The sequence below is a fragment of the Acomys russatus genome, chromosome 12 (assembly GCF_903995435.1).
Source record: "Acomys russatus chromosome 12, mAcoRus1.1, whole genome shotgun sequence".
Lineage (NCBI taxonomy): Eukaryota > Metazoa > Chordata > Mammalia > Rodentia > Muridae > Acomys > Acomys russatus.
This window is the reverse complement of record NC_067148.1, coordinates 36,764,185-36,777,987: the sequence shown is the minus strand read 5'-3', so window position 1 is coordinate 36,777,987 and position 13,803 is coordinate 36,764,185. Positions and strand designations below refer to the sequence as shown.

The 13,803-nt window shown below is 46.0% G+C and overlaps 1 protein-coding gene across 1 annotated transcript in view; it reads right to left on the bottom strand.

The window, feature by feature from the left end:
* Window positions 1-717: 717 nt before the first annotated feature.
* Fbxo36 (F-box protein 36) overlaps window positions 718-13,803 on the bottom strand; it is a 57,106-nt gene continuing 44,020 nt past the window's right edge. The window contains exons 3-5 of the mRNA XM_051154223.1: window positions 8,771-8,943; window positions 1,033-1,241; window positions 718-849 (exon numbers count right to left, since the gene is read on the bottom strand). Coding sequence (XP_051010180.1) covers window positions 1,053-1,241; window positions 8,771-8,943 — 362 coding nt within the window. The 3' untranslated portion in view covers window positions 718-849; window positions 1,033-1,052. The remainder of the gene's footprint in view (window positions 850-1,032; window positions 1,242-8,770; window positions 8,944-13,803) is intronic.

Below are 13,803 nucleotides of genomic sequence, written 5' to 3'. Positions count from 1 at the left end.
TGCTTTCCCGGGGTGCCTTCCTGTGGCACCTGCACCTCCAAGTGTTAGGTGGATATCTACCAGCCACCCACTCCACAGAGGGATGCAGGTAACACCAGGGGGGAAAATTCCAAAGACCAGTGGCCATTTTGAATGCCTTAAATAGAATAGACATTTAACAAAACCCAAAATGGCTCAAGTGGTTAAGAGCATTGGCTGCTCTTCCAGAGGGCCTGGGTTCAATTCTGAGCACTCACGTGGGCACCTCACAACTGTCTGTAACACAAAGACCTGACACCCTCACACAGACATTTATGCAGGCAAAACACTAATGTACATATAATAAATTGTATTTTAAAAACACAAAACAAAGCTGGGCATGGTGGCACACGCTTTTAATCCCAGCACTCCGGGAGGCAGAGGCAGGCAGATCGCTGTGAGTTTGAGGCCAGCCTGGCCTACAAAGTGAGCCCAGGACAGCCAAGGCTAACACAGAGAGAGACCCTGTCTCAAAAAAACCAAAATAACCAAAACTAAACTAAACAAAAATCAAACCCAACATATGTTGGGGGAGGGTGTGTGACAAGGTGGAAGCAGTGCTCACTTGGCACACAGGTCAGCACCTTATGAACTGGACATGGTGGTGAATTCCTGTAACTCCAGCCATGAAGAGGCAGAGAGACGAGGGTAGATTCTAAGTCATCCTCAAAGTCCAACTTGGGATCACTTCCTGATACAATAAAAAACCACAAGCCTACTAGTTACTCTTTATTGCTAGTTCATACACAATAGGTGCCTCTTTCCTCTGGGTGCAGCAGGGGATTGGGAAGATGGTAGCCTGAGATGCTCCTGTCTCACAGCCCTTAGCACCTGAGGAGGACCAGGGAAGATGGCTCAAGCAAGGCCCTGGGTGAATTTGCATGAGTGTGTAAAATCTGATTTCCAAGTGATTCCTGGAATCACGTAACAACAAAACCTGTGGTTTGGAGAAGAGAATAAGAGTTGGACCTGGAGAGTAGCACCACTGTGGAGAGGAGCACCACTGTGGCCCACCTGGTGGGAAGAGCTGTCCCCTAAGTGTGCTTCTCCTTCTGCTTTGCCTGCCTCTGCCTCTTCCTGCGGATCTGCCTCTGCAGCTGGATCTTGTTGGTGAAGAACACCTGTCTCCAGCCCACATCCTTCGCCAGGGCCCGCATGTCAGGAGTGATGGTGTCACAGGCGGACTGAACTATCTGCTCCCACAGCGAGTCGGACTTGCACAGCTGCAGGGGGGAGGTTGGAAGAGCCAGGGGTGGGTTAAGACACACACACCATCCACTAGCTCACACTGTCGCTATCAAACAAAAGCCTGCAGTCTGGGAATCCCCTTGTGATTTTTGGGTGCCATGAAGGTTTGGCCTTCAGAAATGGCTCCTGCCTCCAGCTGGGCTTGGTAGCACATGCCTTGAATCCCAGCGCTTGGGAGACAGAGGCAGGTGGATCACTGTGAGTTTGAGTCCAGGACAGCCAAGGCTACACAAAGAAACCCTGTCTTGGTTAAAACAAACAAACACACAAACAAAAAACAAAACAAAACAGCATCCTCAGCTAAAATGTGACAGTGGAGAGTGTTTTGTTTTGTTGGCTTTTGTTTGTTTGTTTGTGACTGGGTCTCACTACGTAGCACTGGCTGTCTTAGAACTCACAGAGATCCTCCTGCCTCTTCCTCCCCATGTGAGGCACCACAACCTGCCATTTTGTTTTGCTTCTAAGGCAGGTCTCATGTGCAAGCAAGCTTAGTGACCTTACTTATTTCTGTGCCCCCAGCCTTGGTATATTTATTTATTTAATGTTCTTGGGGAGGATGTCAGATCGTATAGAACTGGAATTACAGACAGTTGTGAGGTGCCATGAGGGTGCTGGGAATTGAACCCAGGTCCTTTGGAAAAGCAGCCAGTGCTCTTAACCACTGAGCCATCTCTCCAGCCCGACCTTAGTTATTTCTAAGCCACAAGGAACATGGTCACTGTCACATCCCAGCCTGCATGTCTGGACCTCTCTTCTCTAACTGCATTGGAGGTTTCTTTTGGTCATTACTGGTGCAGTTGGGGAGGTGGAGAGGACAGAATAAAAGCTTGCTTCAACCTAGGACCAGTCAGCAAGCACCCAGGCAAGTAGCCATGTGGCTGCATATCTTGGTGAACTCCCTTAGGTTCAGGGCTGGCCCTCCATCTGACAGGTGTAGAAGTCTGTCTTTCCAGCATACAAGACACCTGCAGGGTTGCTCTCCTGTCAGTCCAGCTTCTGAGACTTCTTTGTTTGTTCATACAGAAAAATAAAGCCATTGAGCCCACTAGATCTTCTGTTTGTTTGTTTGTTTGTTTTTGTTTTGTTTTTCAAAACAGGGTTTCTCTATGTAGCCTTGGCTGTCCTGGACTCCCATTGTAGACCAGGGCCTCGAACTCACAGGGATCCACCTGCCTCTGCCTCCTGAGTGCTGGGATTAAAGGTGTGTACCACCACCGCCAGGTGAGCCCACCAGATCTTTAGTTGCTGCTATGATTAAGGTATGTGCCACCACTGCTTGTGTGTCTGTGCTACTTGTTTGAAGGTTCCTCAGAGGGCAGAAGAGAGTATTGTGTTAGAAGCTGGAGTTAGAAGTAGTTGTGATCCACCTGACATGGATACTGGGACCCAAACTAGAAGAGCGGTAAGCCCTCGTAGTCACTGAGAAACCTTCATGTCCTTAGAGCTGACCTAGGCTAGGCACTCTGCCTAGGTAGACATACAAACTTAAGTAATAGGAGTCTTCAGTTTGACAGGGATAAAAGTAGGGGGAGGGGTTGAAGAGATGGTTCAGAGGTTAAGAGCACTGTCTGTTTTTCCAAAGGTACTGACTTCAATTCCCAGCAACCACATGGTGGCTTATAACTATCTATAATGGGATCTGGTGCCCTCTTCTGGCATGCAGGCACACATGTGGGCAGAATACTGTATAAATAAATGAATCCTTTTTTGTGGGGGTGGGGAGCATTCTAGACAATCCTCCTCTATGTAGCCTCGGTTGGCCAGGACTCACTTTGTAGACTAGGCTGGCCTCGAACCCAACAGAGATCCACCTGCCTCTGCTGCCCTAAATGCTGGGATCACAGGTGTGCACCACCATATCCAGCTCAAATAAATAAATCTTAAAAGAAAAAAGTCAAGGGAGACAGGAAGTAGGCCATGCTAGTACATGTGACACATGGTGGTCTTACTATGTAGCTCTAACTGGCCCAAAGCTCACTCTGTAGACTAGGCTGACCTCCAGCTCATAGGGGCCTCTTGCTTTTTAGCCTTGCAAAGGCTGAAATGACAGGTGTGAGCCACCATAACTGGCATCAACACGCATGTTTAGTATGTATGAAGCCCTGGGTTCAACCCCTAGTGAACATGGATGCACATGCACAAATCTTTTAAATTGTGTATGGGGGGAGGGGGGAGTCATAATACTTAAAAGTGTAAGGGGCTGGAACAATGTCTCAGAAGGTGAAGACATTTACTACCAAGCCTGCTGTCTTGAGTTTGATTCTCCAGAACCCACCAAGTAGAAGAAAAGGATCAATTTTCATAGGTTGTCCACTGAGCTTGCCACTAATGTTATGGCACAAAAGTGTGTGTGAATACACATACACTGTAAGGACCAGACAAACTCCATTTTGAAAAAGAAACTCCATTTCATGTTAAACCTAGCCAAGGGCTGAACTACAAAGTAGTCTAAACAGAAAAACGTCTCCCTAGCAACACAATCAGCTCACCTGGGGAAAGTCCAAATATACTCTCAGCTGGTCAAGCTGACTGGCAGGTGGTCTGGCACATACCAACAACCAATTAGGAGAAGCCAGGCCAAAGTTCCTAACGCCCCATGACTGCTTCAACCAATCTTTTCTATAGGCCAACTTGCCCCTACACCTATTATCCAACCATGAAACACCAAGGCTTGTAACTTCCTGCTTGCCGCTTTTCTGCCCAAATGTCATCCAGTCATATACTGTAAAACCCATTTCTTTGTCTAAAACCTATAAAGACTCCTCTCAATTGAGACTCAGGGCCATTTCCCTGCATCTGCTGTGTCAGTGCATAGGAGGTGTGGCCCAGGTTCAAACTTCCTTGTGATTGCATTTGGACTTGGCTCTTGGGTGGTCTGTTTGGAAAGTCTTTCAAAAATTGGGCATAACAACACAAATAATAATTAATTAAGTGGTAATTTTAAAAGTCTGGGGTAGCAGCCGGGTGTGGTGGCGCAAGCCTTTAATCCCAGCACTCGGGAGGCAGAGGCAGGTGGATCTCTATGAGTTTGAGGCCAGCCTGGTCTACAAAGCAAGTCCAGGACAGCCAAGGCTACACAGAGAGACCCTGTCTCAAACAAACAAACAACCAAAACAAAACAAAACAAAAAATCTGAGGTGGGCATGGTGTTACATTTTTAATCCTAGCACTATGGAGAAAGATGCAGACCGATTTCTGTGAGCTTGAGCTTAGCCTCTGTACATACTATGTACTAGACCAGCCAAAGCTGTATAGTATGACTCTGTCTCAAAAAAGAAAAAAGAAAAAAAAAAAAAGGGAGGTTGTGGCTCAGGGGGTGGAGTGCTTATCCTATCCATTAGGCCCTATGTTCGATCCCCAGCACTATATAAAATGGATATGATGGCATATGCCTGCAATCCCAGGACCTTTTTTGTTGTTGTTGTTGTTTCTGTTTTTGAGACAGAGGTAGCCTTGGCTGTCCTGGACTCACTTTGTAGACCAGGCTGGCCTGGAACTCACAGCGGTCCGCCTGCCTCTGCCTCCCAAGTGCTGGGATTAAAGGTGTGCACCACCATGCCCGGCCAATCCCAGAACTTTTGAGGGTTAGAAATTCACAAATTTTTAAAAGGGCTGAGGAAGTGCATGCCTGTAATCCCAGCACTCAGGGAGGCAGAGGCAGGCAGATCTCTGAGTTCTAGGCCAGCCTGGTCTACAAAGTGAGCCCAGAACAGCCAAGGCTACACAGAGAAAAACCTATCTGGAAAAACAAAAAAAAAACCAACCAACAAATAGGCACTGGCCATGCAAGCTTGGCTACCCAAGTTCAATTCCTAGAACCCACATAAAGACGGAAGGTCTTTTTCCATATATGTCATATGACTCCTGCACCCATGTCCACATACACAGCAACCACTAAGGACAGCCTGACTTTACAAGTGGGGATGTCATGCAGTGCAGGCTCAAGCTGTGCTGCAACAATGGCAGGACAGTGAGAGTGGGAGAGACAGAGTGGATGTGAGAACGTGAAGAGAGGTGGATGCCCGTGTAAGGACAAGCGTCCCTAGATGCTGCCAGGTCCTGCCAAGCCCTTGCAGGGATGCAAGAAAACAAATCCGGGCTCTGTCTGACCCTTTCATTCGGCCCTACCAGTGGATTCTGGTCACTGCAGCTTCTTCTTTAGAGTGTGAATACTTGGGCTGGGCATGGTGGGCACACACCTTTCATCCTAGCACTTGGGAAGCAGAGGCAGGGAGATCTTTATGAGTTCTAAGCTAGCCAAGGCTACATAATAAGACCTTATCTCAAAATAAATTAACAAATTAATTAATCCGCATAGAAAAATAAGCCGGGTAGTTGGTGGCACACACCTTTAATTGCAGCACTCTGGAGACAGAGGCAAGCAGATCTCTGTGAGTTCGAGGCCAGTCTTGTCTACAGAGCTGGTTCCAGGACAGCTAGAGCTACACAGAGAAACCCTGTCTCAAAAACAACCCCCTGCCAAGTAATAATAAAATATTTTAAAAGTTGTACCAGCAATTACTCAGTACTTACTTCTGGTCCTTCACTTTTAGAGAATAAAAATCAAGTCCAAAAAACTGAAAGCCATATGTGATAATAGCACATGCCTATGAGCCCAGCACTCAGGTTCTAAGGCAGAGCATCATGCCTGTTACATTGTGAGTAACTTAATTTGTAATGGGATCCGGTCTCAAAAATAAATAGAGGGGCTGGAGAGATGGCTCAGTGGTTAAGAGCACTGACTGTTCTTCCAGAGGATCTGTGTTCAATTCCCAGTAAGCACAGGGCAGCTTACAATTGTCTGTAACTCCAGTTGCAGGGGATCCGACACTCTTATATAGATTTACATGCAGGCAAAACACAAAGGCACATTCTAAATAAATAGGCAAGCATAAATAGTAAATAGAACGGAATAAAAATTAATTCTGCATACTAATAAATTGTGTTACTGAAAATAAATTCTAGTCATGAAGACATTTATACTATAGGATTGTGGGAAGAAAATGTTGCCTCTTTGGGTAATGGTGCGATTTGAATCACCTGGGGAAACCTGTTCTTTTATGTGGACCTTCCTCCTCAACTTCACAGCAAAATGATGAGCCAGCCAAGGTTAGTCAGCTGCCAGCAACACACTCCAACTCAGATGGATGCGAGCTGAATTGGGGGTACAATGGCACATTCTAATGTGCTTGCCTGTGAGTTACAGAGACTTTAAGACTGCAGGAAGGGGTGAAGGGGCAGGAAACCAGGGGCCTGTCCTGATGGGTGGAAGCTGGTGCTATTTCCTGTTGTTTCCTGAGTTCATGCTGCTAAGGGCTGAGACTGCTGCCGGCCAGAGTTACTCTGCTCAGCTTTGGGTGGGAAGATAGGAACACAGGGTCCACCCAAACCACCTGGAAATATTGGAAGAAATGGAAATAGATATGGGCCAGCTACTCCCTGACATACTCTTTATTTACTTGATTGGTTGGTTTGTTATTGTTGTTTTTCGAGATAGGGTTTCTCTGTGTAGCCCTGGCTGTCCTGGAACTCACTATATAGACCAGGCTGGCCTCGAACTCACAGATATCTGCTTGCTTCTGTCTCCCAAGTGCTGGGATTAAAGTTGTGCTCCACCACTGTCTGGCTGACATACTCTTATTTTTATTGTGATTTGTGTGTGATGTGGTATGGTGTGTGTGTGTGTGTGTGTGTGTGTGTGTGTGTTTCTGTGTATGTCTGTATGTCTGTGTGTTCAGGTGCCTGAAGGGGTCAGGAAAGGGTGTTAGTTGCTCTAGAGTTACGGCAATTGTGAGCCTCTTGACATGGGTGCTAAGAACAGAACTCAGGTCTACTACAGGGCCTCACTATGTAGCCCTGGCTGGACTAGAACTCACTATGTAGACCAGGATAGTCTCAAACTCAACTCCCTCTGCCTCCTGAGAGCTGGGATACAGGCATGCATCACCAGCTAGCTGGCAGTACATGCTCTTTTTTTTTTTTTTTTTTTTGAGACAAGGTTTCTCTGTGTAGCCTTGGCTGTCCTGGACTCTGCTTTGTAAGCCAGGTTGGCCTCGAACTCACAGTGATCCGCCTGCCTCTGCCTCCCGAGTGCTGAGAATAAAGGTGTGTGCCACCACCTCAGTACATTACTCTTTTTTTTTTTTTTTAAGATTTATTATTATGAATCATGTACACCTGCAGGCCAGAAGAGGGCATCAGATCACATTCTGGATAATTGTGAGCCACCATGTGGTTGCTGGGAATTGAACTCTGGACTTCTGGAGGAGCAGTCAGTGCCCCTGACTTCTGAGCCATCTCTCCAGCCCTCAGTACATACTGTTAACCACTAAAATACCCTCAGCTCATCCTTGAAGTGCCACCAAACTGCTTTGGCCTCTACTCCTCAGCTTGGAAGGTCCTTTGACTTAGACTGCCCCCTACTGGACATTCAAAACCCATCTAGAGTAACCCACTTGTAAGAAGCCAGGCACAGGAAGCCACTCAGCACCCCTCCTTGTGCCTTACATACATGTTTCTACCACATTATACTGTAGTCACCTGAATCTACTTAGCTCTCTGATATCTGATAGTATATTCCCTGAGGGTGGGAACAATGCCATCTTGGTTGCTTGTGTGCCTAGGACAGTGGCTATCACAGAGGCAGGACTCAACAAATGGCTGTGGATTAAACACAAGTAAACCATGTGTGGGGTTCACGTCTGTAATCCCAGATTTCCATGAGTTCAAGGCCAGCTTGGACTATGGAAAGAGATTGTCTCAATTGTCTCAACGGCAAAATAAACTGGCCATGGTGGCACAGGCCTATAATCCCAGTCTTGGGAAGCAGAAACAGGAAGATTAGGAATTCAGGGTAGGTCGAAGCACTAGGGAGGCAGAGGCAGGTGGATCAATGTAAGTTCGAGGCCAGCCTGGTCTAAAAAGTGAGTCCAGGACAGCCAAGGCTACACAGAGAAACCCTGTCTCAGAAAAAGAAAGAAGAAAAGAGAGAAAGAAAGAAAGGAAAAGAAAAAGAAAAGCCAAAAAGAAAAGAAAAAAGACAAACAAAAAAGATAGTAGTAGTAGTTGTAACTGTTCAAAGCTAACATGTACAACATAAATCCTTAATTTTGATAGATAGATAGATAGATAGATAGATAGATAGATAGATAGAAAGAAGCTTTCCTGGAGAGGTGGCTCAGCAGTTAAGAGCACTGGTTGCTCTTTCACAGAATCTAGGTTCGGTTCCCAGCACCCACATGGCATGGTGAATCACAACTCCCTGTAATTTTAATTTCAGAAGATCAGATAGATGCCTTCTTCTGGCCCTCAGAGGCACTGCATACACACAGTGCACATACACACATGCAGGCAAAATACCCACATATGATAGATAGATAAATAGATAGATAGATAGATAATATAACAAAAATCTAAATAAATAAGGAAAATGAAAATATGGATCCCAGGGTTAGCTCAGTGGGAGGGCTTTTGGTGCAGCCAACACAGCAGCAAGGCCCGTTACCTTTGCAAACCTGCTTGATGTCTGAGAAAGCCTGGCAACATCTTCCAGGTCCAAGAAGTAGATGATCTTCAGCAGCAGTGTATCAGAAAGCCGCTCCAGGAAGTCGAATTTACCTTCACACAGGTTGAAGACATAGTCTAATATTTTTGCTCCAAATATTAAGGCGACTTGAACTGGAAGCCAAAGCACAAATCAACAGGTACCATGTTCAGTAACACAAAAACTATCAGCAGTAAGAAACAAGTTTTGAGCGGGGCATGGTGGCACACACACCTGTAATCCCAGCACTCTGGAGGCAGAGGCAGGTGGATCACAGGGAGTCTACAAAGTGAGTCCAAGACAGCCAAGATACCATAAAGAAACCCTGTCTCAAAAGACCACAAAAAAAAAAAAGAAAGAAAGAAAGAAAGAAAAAGAAACTAGCTCTGCGACATATCACAGACCTGGCATTCCTATTCTTTCAAGCTGCTGTGGCACTAAGGAAAGGGCTTTTGGAGGCATTTGTTTGTTATCCTGTTGACAGGGTTGGCTCTCTGTCCCAGCAAAAAGGATTGTCGGTCATGAATGTGTGAAACAATGAGAATGTGGTCTAATTATTGGCTAGCAGTTCCCCCCACCCCCATGGCTGGACCAGCACCATCTTGAGGTTGGCATGACGGGTGATGCTCAATCAGGCTAACAGCCAACAAAGAATCAACCAGAAACAGATGAGGGAGGGTCCGTTGCCCACCCAGTAAGAGAAAGAGCATGGCCAGACCCCTGGCTGTACCAGGGAGGACATGTATAAAATGTGAAGGCCTCCAATAGCTACATCCCGAAACCTGGACTTTGCGGTTCAAAGGACAAGAGCTTGGCTGGGTGTTTACAATCCCAGTACTCAGGAGGAGAGGTGGGTAGACCTTTATGAGTTCAAAGCCAGCCTGAAGGCCAGGCGTGGTGGCGCACTCCTTTAATTCGGCAGAGGCGAGGCTAGCCTGGCCTACAAAGTGAGTCCAGGACAGCCAAGGCTACACAGAGAAACCCTGTCTCAAAAAAACAAACCAAACCAAACCAAAGCAAAAAAAATCAAAGCCAGCCTGGTCTACACAGTGAGTTCAGGCAAGCCAGAAATACATTTTGAGACCATGTCTCAAAAAAGAAAAATAAAAAAGAAGGGCCTGTGAGATGGGTTGAGAGGTAAAGTTGCCAAACCCAGCAGCTTCAGTGTAATCCCCAGGGCCCATATGGTGTAGAAATAGAGAGAACTAACTTCTGAGAGGTATCCTCTGACTCCCACATGCATGCTGCTGTGGCACAGGCACACACATGTACACATACACATAACATACATCCATACACACACACACACACATCCATACACACACACACACACACACACATCCATACACACACACATCCATACACACATACATACTGTCCAATACTGTCTTAGTAAGGGACCAAATAAGCAAATTGGGGAGGAAAGGGTTTATTCGGCTTACATTTCCAGATCATAATCCATCACTGAAAGGAGTCAGGACAGGAACTCAGGCAGAGCTGGAACCTGGAGGCAGGAGCTAATGCAGAGGCCATGGAGGGGTGCTGCGTACTGGCTAGCTTCCCCTGGCTTGCTCAACTTGCTTTCTTACAGAACCCAGGACCACCAACCCAGGGATGGCGCCACCCACCATGGCCTGGGCCCTCTCTCATTGATGACTAATTGAGAAAATGCCTTACAGCTGGATCTCATGGAGGCATTTCCTCAACTGAGGCTCCTTTCTCTGTGATGACTCTAGCTTGTGCCAGGTTGACACATAAAGCCAGCCAGCCAGCGCGCATGCATACATACATACATACAATGTTTAAGCAAGAGATTGCAAACATTCAGGATGAGAAATAAAAAAAGGGCTTGCAACTATGTAGAAGCTAGAGCCAGTGTTAGCTGACTGGCTGGCTCCCCCAAAGCCTCTTCCTTGAGAACTCTACGCAAGGCACTTCTGCCTTTTACTATTATCGGATCCAACTTTGGCTATTGCCACTGTCAACGTCCTGAGAAACAAGGAGCTTGGGCAGGCAACCAAGCTTTATTGTAAGACTGGCAGACCAACAAATCCTTCTGCCTATGCCAACCCATGATTATTTTCAGAGCCATCTTTTCCCCAAGCCTGTTGTCACATGGAGAAGCAAAGCGTATATTTTGTTGAAGTTTGGCCCCTCATTTCCACATAGGTTGTATGTTGGAAAAAAAAATAGTGACAGGAACCTCTCTAGGCAGAGAATTCAACATTAAAGAGAACAAAGGGCTGGGTCTGAGTGGCTCACACCTGCAACTCTAGAACTAAAAAAGTCAGAGGCCATGAGTTCTAGGCCAGCCTGGGTGCTAAATAGGAAATTCCAAGTCTATCTCAGCCACACAGCTAGGTTATCTCAATCTCAGCCACACAGCTAGGCCACCTCAATCTATCTCAGACACACAGCTAGGCCATCTCAATTTCAGCCACACAGCTAGGCCACCTCAATCTATCTCAGCCACACAGCTAGGCCATCTCAATTTCAGCCACACAGCTAGGCCATCTCAATCTATCTCAGCCACACAGCTAGGCCATCTCAATCTATCTCAGCCACACAGCTAGGCCATCTCAATCTATCTCAGCCACACAGCTAGGCCATCTCAATCTATCTCAGACACACAGCTAGGCCATCTCAATCTATCTCAGACACACAGCTAGGCCATCTCAGTCTATCTCAGACACACAGCTAGGCCATCTCAAAAGGAAAAATAAAGACCTAACCATGAAAGCACAGGCCTGTAATTCTAGTCCTTGGGACAGGGAGGTCTGTGGTGGCTTGAATGAGAGTGACCCCTATAGGCTCATAAATCTGAATGTTTCATCCCCAGTTAATGGAACTTTAAGGTTTGAAAAACCCAGGCCTCCACTGGGCCTAGGCTATTTCCCTGCTTTCAACTTCTGAGTCAAATATAAGTTCTCAGCTAATACTGTAGCACCATGCCTACCTGCCTGCTGCCATCATGGTCGCGGACTCTTGAAACTGTAATCAAGTACCCAATTAAATGTTTTTTTCTATAAATTGCCTTGGTTGTGGTGTCTCTTCACAGCAATAGAAAAATAACTCAGGCAAGGTAAATGCAGAATTATCAAGAACTCAAGGCTGAGCCAGGCGTGGTGTCACACACCTTTAATCCCAGAACTCTGGAGGCAGAGGCAGGCAGATATCTGTGAGTTTGAGGCTAGCCTGGTCTACAAAGAGAGTCCAGACCAACCAAGGCTACACAGAGAAATCCTGTCTGGAAAAACAAAACAAAACAAAACAAACAAAACAAAAACCTCAATGCTGGGCTGGGTGTGGTGGGGCACAGCTGTGATCCTGGCACTCAGGAGGCAGAAGCAGGCGGATCTTTGTGAGTTCGAGGCCAGCCTGGGCTACAAAAAGTGAGTCCAGGACAGCCAAGACTACACAGAGAAACCCTGTCTCGGGGAAGAAAAAAAAAAAAAAAAAAAAAAAAAAAAAAAAAAAAAAATCCATTCTATGAAAAAAGAAACAGGAAAAAAAAAAAAAAAAAAAAGAATGCTAGAACCTTTGCCTTCAAGTACTTCCTCACTGGGGATTATTGGTAGCCCACGCTTGACAGTAACTCTGACAAGGGAGGAAATTTTCCCATGCCCCAGGCTGATCTGGAGTCCCATTATGAGGCACTGGGGAATATTTGTGTCTTTTAATGAAAGCAAATCTTTTTTGTTTTGGTTTGGGTTTTTGAGATAGGGTTTCCCTGTGTAGCTTTAGATGTCCTAGACTCGCTTAGGCAAGGAGACAGAGTTTTTAAAAGTTTTTTCCTGTCATACAAATACTGTCCTTAGCCGGGAGTAGAGGCACACCCCTTTAATCTCAGCACTTGGGAGGCAGAGGCAGGCAAATCTCTGTGGGCTGGAGGCCAGCTTGGTCTACAAAGAGAGTCCAAGACAGCCAGGGCTACACAGAGAGACCTTGTCTCAAAAACAAACAAACAAACAAACAAAAATAAAATAAAATAAATAAATAAATAAGAAATTAAAAACCAAAAACCAAAACAAAACAAATGTTGCCCTTGCCTACATTAGAAGCTTTGAGGGCTTCTCATCTAACAAGTAATTTCTCACCCTCTGGATCTCAGCATCACCAAACTCTGGCCGGTCTGAAACACTGATTTTACCGCCCTCCACAGCTCCTCCCCTGTGCAGCTGCCTGTGACAGGGACAAGAAGATGGTCTATGTTACTGTATAAGGGCACATTTCCCTCTAAGAAGGAAGCTGCACAGATAGGTTGCTAGTTATTTTTTTTTTTTTAAGCCCTGAGTTAATCTTTCCCATGCTACCCATTATCAACACAAACAGCACAGCTCGCTCTCTCTCTCTCTCTCTCTCTCTCTCTCTCTCTCTCTCTCTCTCTTTTTAACTTATTCAGTATTCTGCCTGCATGCCAGAAGAAGGCATCAGATCTCATATATAGATGGTTTTGAGCCATCATGTGGTTGCTGGAAATTGAACTCAGGGCCTGTGGAAGAACAGTCACTGCTCTTAACCTCTGAGCCATCTCTCCAGCCCCACAGCTCTCATCTTAAAGGGCATAAGAGATAGTTTGCTTGGGAGCCATATCTAGTGACAGTGTTAGGTTATCCCAAATTCAACCCTGTCTTGAAAAACAAAAACAAACAAACAAACAAAAAAAGTGAGTCCAGGACAGCCAGGGCTCTGTCACACACAGAAACCCTGTCTCAAAAAACAAAACAAGGAAAAAACATTGGGAAGTACATCAGAGAGGATTCTAGCCAGATTGGGGGAAATTCTGTGTAGGCTTTAGATGCCATCTGATGACATTCTTAGCTTCTGGGCTGGTGGAAGCTAGGCCTGCTAGTTGATAGATTCCAGGCGAGTTTTGTCTGTTAGTCACAGGCTATAGGAATAGCTCATGGGACAAAAGGTAGTCCAAAATGAGGTAGCTGGCCCAGCCCTGCAACCTTCCAACCTCTCCACACCGCTGCAGTTCTAATCAGTCC